The sequence below is a fragment of the Lemur catta genome, chromosome 1, assembly GCF_020740605.2.
Source record: "Lemur catta isolate mLemCat1 chromosome 1, mLemCat1.pri, whole genome shotgun sequence".
In the NCBI taxonomy this organism is placed as follows: Eukaryota; Metazoa; Chordata; class Mammalia; order Primates; family Lemuridae; genus Lemur; species Lemur catta.
Genome location: NC_059128.1, coordinates 70,080,020 through 70,088,396, shown reverse-complemented (window position 1 = coordinate 70,088,396; position 8,377 = coordinate 70,080,020). Strand labels below are relative to the sequence as shown.

Below are 8,377 nucleotides of genomic sequence, written 5' to 3'. Positions count from 1 at the left end.
AGAATGAATATAGTGACCATAAGACAAAGCCCCATGCAGCTGGTGTAGAAATTCTGTGGGGATCCATGCAAGGAAAAGAGAGGCCCTGGCTGAATTTAAATCTTGGCTTCTTCACTGTGTGACCCTGGGCAAGTTACTCAGGGACCGATGGCTGGGAGGATAATGGGAATAATGGTACCTAACTCATAGGAATGTGGTGAGAAGTAAATAAACTATTTCGCATAAAGTGCTTAAAAAGTGTCGTCTAAAATGTTAGGTGCTATTATTAATTTTTTAATTAATTAACTTTTCCACTTTTCGTGTCTCCCCCTCTCTGTGCTTCCTTCCTACAGTATGAGCCGCACCGCCTACACTGTGGGAGCCCTGCTTCTCCTCTTGGGGACCCTGCTACCAGCTGCCGAAGGGAAAAAGAAAGGGTCCCAAGGCGCCATTCCCCCGCCAGACAAGGCCCAGCACAATGACTCCGAGCAGACTCAGTCGCCCCAGCAGCCTGGCTCCAGGAACCGGGGACGGGGCCAAGGGCGGGGCACTGCCGTGCCCGGGGAGGAGGTGCTGGAGTCCAGCCAAGAGGCCCTGCACGTGACCGAGCGCAAATACCTGAAGCGAGACTGGTGCAAAACCCAGCCGCTTAAGCAGACCATCCACGAGGAGGGCTGCAACAGCCGCACCATCATCAACCGCTTCTGCTACGGCCAGTGCAACTCCTTCTACATCCCCAGGCACATCCGGAAGGAGGAGGGCTCCTTTCAATCCTGCTCCTTCTGCAAGCCCAAGAAATTCACCACCATGATGGTCACACTCAACTGCCCCGAACTGCAGCCGCCTACCAAGAAGAAGAGGGTCACACGCGTGAAGCAGTGTCGTTGCATATCCATCGATTTGGATTAAGCCAGATCTGGGTGCACCCAGCCTGTCCTAGGGATGCAGCCCCAGGCGGGCCCAGAGCCAGACCTAAAACAACCCAATCCTTTCTTGGCTTAAACCCAGAGGCCAGAAGAACCACCAGCTGCCCCCTGGCAGGAGCCTGCTTGTGCGTAGTTTGTGTGCATGGGTGCCTGTGTGTGTTTCAGACAGCAGAGGAAACAGAGTCTCTGCTCTGGGGCACTTCCTATTATGTAAACATATCTCCTTTAACCGGGTAGTCCAGAAGCCCACCCCACCCTGACTCACATCCAAAGGGGTGGGGTGTGGTCTGGTTCTGCCTTGTCATCCCCGTGCCCTCTGGGGACCAGAGTCTCCCTTCCTATGAATGTTAATGGAGAGGCTACCTGCTGTAGTGCTGCATTAGACTTGGGAAAGTTCTTCCAACCTGTGCTTGCTCCCTCCCTTCCTCTTCCCTGCCACAGTCTGTCCCTTCTTCAGTGACCATGTCAGTCCAATCCCACGTCTGCCAAGGTTTCTAAATTAATTCGCTTCACCTTGGGTGTAAATGTTTTTCGTGTTGTGAAGACTTTCCCGACTCCGGGGAAGGCTGGCGTGTGCAAGGACAAGCAGGATAGTGAGTGAGAAAGGGACCGTGGATGGTGTGGCCGAGTCCCGCCCAGCGGAAGTCAGTAGGGAGATGGGCAGAGGCTTGAAAGGCCAGTCCCGGGGCACAGGGAGACCTATGCTTCATGAAATTTTTTTCCTACTGTTTAACAGAACCCAAGTGAACAGAGGAGAAATGAGATTGCCTAAGAGTCACTGTGATCTGCTGAAACTATCTGTAACCCAACACCAAACTTCACACATAAATATTGACCACTCCCATTTGCAGAACCAAGACAGTGAGCTAAACAAACCAGCCTTTCTGCTTTGTCCCCGTGGACAATAGATATAGTTCAGAACCATCTCCACAGGGATAGGGAATAAACAAAAACCTCTCGTAGGCCAGAGGCCCTAATAACTTCCGTTTTTCTTGGTTATAATCAGCTTCTTTCCTACTTCTTGATTTCTGCATAATGCTTCTGAGAGCCACAAACCTGTATCGTAAAGATTCTGCCCTCTGCTGAGTGTAGCTGACAGTGTCTAAGATGAAAGCATTTAGGGCGTGCTCTGTTTTAGCTAGCAATATATTTTGGGTCTTTTTGTTTTAGCCATTGCTGTGCTATTGAGCTAGAGAAGAGATTAAGGAAAGAAAGGAGATTGCCTCTGGCTAAGGAGTAGTTAGCTCTTAGTGCCTGCAAGAGATGTGAGGGTTCTAACCTCTTCTTCATTTGTCCTCGAAGGTCTGAGAGGAAATCCTGTTGAGAGACCAGAGCATGGGGTTCCCTAGCTGTCTGTCTACTGCTGGTGGCATCCATGTAACACTGTAACCATTCAGTGCCTACTGGTAGGTGCTGTCATCTGATTAAGCTTGGCCTGTTCCCAAGGCCTTCTGAGGATCCTTCTGAGGACCAAAGTGCAGGATGGGTGAACCTTACTGCGCTTTAGATTTGGCTAACCTGTTCTTAGGCCCCTCAGATATTCTTTTTGCCTTCTGTCTTCTCCGCCTCACTATCCAAGTCACGTGTAATATGGAAAACAGACACCATGCATTTGGGGATCCAGTTGCCCAGCAAGACTTCAGTATTCAAAGAGCCATTGCAACTAAAGAATCCGTTTTTATTTCGTTTTTGCTTTTCCAGTGCACTCCCATCTGACAACTAAACAGGAACCATTTTAAGGCAGAAGTTTTCTTGAACATCCAAAATGTTGGGTCTAATTGTAAAACTTTGAAACTCACTACTGATGATTCTACACGAGGCAAATTTGTGCAAACACATAGTCTGTGTGTTTTGTGTACACTGTACATGCCCCTGCCCTAAATCTTTGTATCATCCACATCCTCCAACAATAAAGCACAGAATGGATTTAATTAAGCACAGAAATGCTAAGGCAGAAATTTTGAGGAGGCAGGAGAGAGGAAAAGAAAGGAGAAGAAGCTGAAAATGTAAAACCACACCAGAGAGGAAAAATGACATTCAGAACCAGCAAACACTGAATTTCTCTTGTTGTTTTAACTCTGCCACAAGCATGCAATTTTGTTAAAAAGAGATGACTTAAGTTGGCAGCAGTAATCTTCTTTTAGGAGCTTATACCACAGTCTTGCATGTAAGTCAGATTTGGCTCAAGTAAAGAGAATTTCCTCAAAATTAACTTCACTGAGATAATCAGGAGCATAACTACCCTAAAAGCACAACCCTAGCCAAAGAGGGAAATGTCTGCTTTTCTTATTGTGCCTATATTAAGACTAGCACAAGTATGGTGTGTCTTCCAACATTTATTGAAAATGCCATATCTGTTACATATTTTATTGGAGTCACTGATGATATAATGATATTTTTTCATTATTATAGTAGAATTTTTATGACAAGATATTTGTGATCTTGATCATATCTACAAAAATAATGCCAAACACCCAATATGAATTTTATGATGTACACTTTGTGCTTGGCATTAGAAGAGAAAAACACACATCTTGTAAGTCTTTAAGTTGTTTTTTGTTACTGTAGTTCTTCAAAGTTAAAAGTATGAGCAAAAAATCTGGAGGAAAGGATAATTTCCACTGTGTGGAATGTGAATAGTTAAACAAAAAGTTATGGTTATTTAATGTAATTATTAATTCAAATCCTTTGGTCACTGTGATTGCAAGCATGTTTTCTTTTTCTCATTTATTTGACTTCCTCCGAGTTGAGCAAAGAAGCTGGCACGTTGTGTGATGTTGGACACTTTTATCAGGTCGGGGGAAACAAAATCTTGACACATCTGAACATGCATTACAGAGTCAAGACCTGAACTTTTATTGTTGTTTTAACTGAATGTTCCTTAAAGGTTAACATTTCTGAAGCAATATTAAGAAAGACTTTAAATGTTATTTTGGAAGACTTATGATGTGTGTATACATACAAATAGCAGATAATGATGAACAGTTCAAAAATAAAATCCTTTTAAGGTGAAAATCTAAAATGAAAGTGTATGTACAGAACATTTATAAGTGACCAGTGAATGCCTAAGAGTGAAAGTAGCTCTATTGATCTGTCATTTCTCAAGATATTTAATATCAACTGTATTATGTATTATGTCTGCTTTAACCATTTAAAAACAACAAAGGATTATATAGACCATGATTGAGGTACCTTGCTGTGTGTGAGAATAAGAGGGGATTTGATAGTCTCATAAAAGCTAATTTGGCTTAAAGTTTCATGAATCTGTAACTAGAATTTAATTTTCATCCTAATAACGTTCTATATAGCCTTTGCCAGAGAGCAACCAATAAATTAAACCTCTTCTCTTTGTGTGTGTGTGTGTTTGTGTTTTAACTGATAGTGTTCCTAGGCAGGGGTGGACAGGGATTCACTTGTCGTGGGAAGGGATGTAGAAAAGAGATAATTGGATCTCCTGTGATGTAAAGGGAATTTCTTCATTCCACCAAGACCTTTCAGATTCCGGGGGATTTCAGGACACCTCAGGTCGTGGCAGTTACAGGCAAGGGAAAGCAGGTCTGCTATTGAAAGTACCAGCCTGTGCCCAGAGCACAGCTGGAAAGAAGGGCTAGAGAGTGTTGTGAGGGAGGCCTTCAGATAGTGGAAGGGGCGTCACACAGAAATAATAGCTTTATTTCAGGGTGTTCAGGGGGAAAAAATGCAAGAGAGATTTGTGGCTCAGCAGAAGGAAGAGCTTCATAACGATAAGTGATTCAGCAATACCATGAGCTGCCTTTGAGATAACGAACTCCTGTCCTTAGAAATACTAAAACATAGGCTGGATATCATTTGGTAAGTATCTGAGGTAAAGTGAGTCGCTGCCCTGGGTATGCAATTGAACTAGTGGGTTTCTGAGGTCCCTTTCCACTAGGACAAACGATACAAGATTTCTATTAGGTATTGGTTCTCCAAAAGTAATAAAAAAACCTGGTAACTATATATGGTGTGCTGATGCCAGACACAGTGCTAAGGATTTTATTTGAATTGTTTCTCACTTAATCCTCAGGGTAGCTCAGTGAAGTGGGTACCATTATCACTGCTAGGAAGCAGTGAACTCATATGGTCTCCCTGTAGCACCTGGGCCCTTAAACACTATGCAAAATTGTGAGCAACTTTTATTGGTTGTTCTTTTAAGAACAGAACACAGCATAACTAATGCCTCTTGTATTAACCTGGATGGAACTGGAGACCATTCTTCTAAGTGAAGTATCACAAGAATGGAAAAACAAACACCACATCTACTCACCATTAAATTGGAACTAATCAATAAACACTTACATGCACATATGGAAATAACACTCATTGGAAATCAAATAGGTAGGGGGAGAAAGGAGGGAATGGGTTAGATTCACACCTAACAGGTACAATAACTTTGACTCAAACTATACAAAAACAATTTATGTAACCAAAACGTTTGTAGCCCCATAATATTCTTAAATTTAAAAAAGAAAAAAAAAACAAAAAAAATAGATCTAACTATTGATTATTCACCTCTAATGATTAAGGCTATCCTGAGGTCATAGTTGGCATCATTGGGAATCCAAGCTCTGAAGCATTCCGTCAAATCCACTCTGCAACCTCTTTCTTTGTTACGGCCTCCTTGGACTTGGAGCGGGAAAATGGAAGCAAGTACCAAGCAGATAGTGTTTCAGAAAAGCCATGCTCAGGAGATAACATCTGAACAAGGCTTGAAAGGTGAGTGGGACTTGACACAGAAGGACGTTCCAGGCTTAAAAAAATAAAAAGATATATGGAGGGTGTCAGCAAAAATGCTAAGGACAGACCTCTGAAGATTCCTCCATAAAACCAATGAGAACCGGACAAAAACAGATTCGACTTCTTTTAACTCTGGAAATTAACTGAAGACTTACAGCAATTTGAGAGAGCATTTATTCAAGAAAAAGACTAAATCTCTGTAAGAACAGTGAGCCTTGTGATATTGTAATTTGCCCCATTCTCGTCTCCCCTCTTTTGTTCCACGGTAGCCTTATAAACCAACAGACTATGATTATGCAGAAAACCAGCAGTCTGGCAGCCACGGGAAGGGGGCAGAATGGAGTTGGAGTTCTTTCAAAGCCCCATTCCTGGAGAATTGTCATTATTTGACCTAACAAGCCCTCGAGGCCCTACTTGCAAGGTTATCTTTATCTGACCTGCCTGGAAGCTTTCCAGTGTGAAAAATCTTGTTGAAACAATTAGAGGCAATTGATTATCTTTATGGCTGCCTGAGGCAATGTATAACAGCTGGGGAAAGCAATAGCCTAAACAAGTCTTAAAAGGAAAAGCTGAGAAATGAGATTTTCATAGGAACTTTGAGAAGTTCCAACATGTTACTGGTAATCTAGAAGACCAAATGCATGCCCAGGTTCTGTGCATGCTCAGGACTGTACACATGCTCAGGAAAAACCTGAGAAAGCCATAAGCTCTCATTTCAGGCTGATCTTGAGGCTCTGCACAAGCAAGAGTGAAGGATAAGGCAGAGTTATCAATTGCATGGCTAAGTGTTGAGTGTGCCTCAATATTGACAGAGAGCCCCTCAGCAAAGATTGGTAGAATTATTGGCTCCAAGAGTTTGAGGAAATCATTGTACAACTATTAGATGACTACTAAGCTATTACACAGAGACTTTAGTGTCCATATACAATAAAAAATACAGAATTTACAGAATTAGTTCAGAAAAGTCACTAAACAAAGAAACAAATGGAAAACAACAAATAGCAAAAACAGCAAACCCTAGGGAAGGGAGAGAGAGACTGATGTCAAGAGTTTCTATATTATATTATTTAAATGTCCAGTTTTCAACAAAATTATGAGACATGCAATGAAACAAGAAAGTATGGTCCATATACAGGAAAAAAGGAAACAAAGAAATCATTGCCAAGTAAGCCTAGACATTGGATTTATAAGACAAAAACTTTAAATCAACTGTTTAAATATGTTCAAGAACTAACAGAACTATTTCTAAAGATTAACTAAAGAAAAATAGGATAATGATATTGTATCAAATCATAAATACCAATAAAGAGATAAGAATTATTTTTTAAAATTATGAAGCTGAAAACAATAATAACTGAAATTTAAAAAGTTCACTAGAAAGGCTGGAGTCCTAGAAGAAAAGATAGAAACAAAGAAAAAACTTATTAAATGAAATTATAGCCCAAAATTTCCCAAATCTGAGAAAGGAAATGGACATCCTAATACAAGAAGCCCAAAGGACAGCAAAAAGATGAACTTAAAGAAATCCACACTGAGACATATTATAACAAAATAGACAAGTATTAAAAACAGAGAATTTTGAAGGCAGCAAAAGTGACTTGTCACATACAAGGAAAAATTTATAAGACTATTAGCAATTTTTAGCAGACCTGGCAGGCCAGCAAGGAGTGGGGCAATACATTCAAATTGCTGAGAGAAAAGAATTGTCAGCCAAGAATACTATACTCCAAAAAACTGTCCTTCAAAAATGAAGGAGAGACAAAGACTTTCCCAGACAAATCAAAAGTTTCATCATCACTAGACCTGCCATACAAGAAATGCTAAGGAGAGTTCTTCAAGTTGAACAAAAGGATAATAAACAGCAACACAATAACATAAGAAAGTATGAGACTTATACATAATACTATATTACTGTAATGGTGGTAGATAAATCACTTTTAATTCTAGTATAAAAGTTAAAAGACCAAAGTACTAAAAATAACTATAATTAAAATATGTTAAAAGATCACAATGTGAATAGATGTAAATTGTGGCAACAATAATATAAACTGGGGGAGGGGGAGAAGTTAAAGTATAGAATTTTTGTATGTGAATGAACTTAAGTTGTTATCAACTTAAAATTGACTGTTATAACTATAAAATATATAAAGTAAACCCCATGCTAAACACACACACATGTAAATCTATAGATGTTACCCAAAAGAAAGGAATCAAAGCATATCAATACAAAAGATTAACAAAACACAAAGGTCAACAAAATACCAAGGAAGACAGCAAGAGAGGAAAAGTCAAAAAAAAACCTATAAGACCAACAGAAAGCAATTAACAAAATAGGAATAGTAAATTATTTTCTATCAATAATTACTTTAAATATAAATAAATTAAATTCCCCAATGAAAAGACATTGAGTGGCTGAATGGATTAAAAAACAAGATCCAACTATATACTTTCTATAAGAAACTCAGGTTTTAAGACACACATAGGGTGAAAGTGAAGGAATGGAAAAAGACATTTCATGCAAATGGTAACCAAGAGAGCGTAGGGTTGCCTATATTTATATCAGACAAAATAGACTTTAAGTCAAAAACTATAACAAGAGATGAAGAGGACATCATGTATTGATGGAATGGTCAGTCCACCAGTAAGATGTAACAATTATAAATATATATGCACCCAACTTGAGAGCACCTGAATATATAAAGCAACACTGATAGAAC

The 8,377-nt window shown here is 40.0% G+C and overlaps 1 protein-coding gene across 1 annotated transcript; it reads left to right on the top strand.

The window, feature by feature from the left end:
- The first annotated feature begins 333 nt into the window (after positions 1-333).
- GREM1 (gremlin 1, DAN family BMP antagonist) lies at positions 334-4,251 on the top strand. The gene has a single exon (XM_045527709.1). It carries the CDS (start codon positions 334-336, stop codon positions 886-888), a length of 555 nt encoding a protein of 184 aa, XP_045383665.1. The 3' UTR covers positions 889-4,251.
- The last annotated feature ends 4,126 nt before the right edge of the window (positions 4,252-8,377 follow it).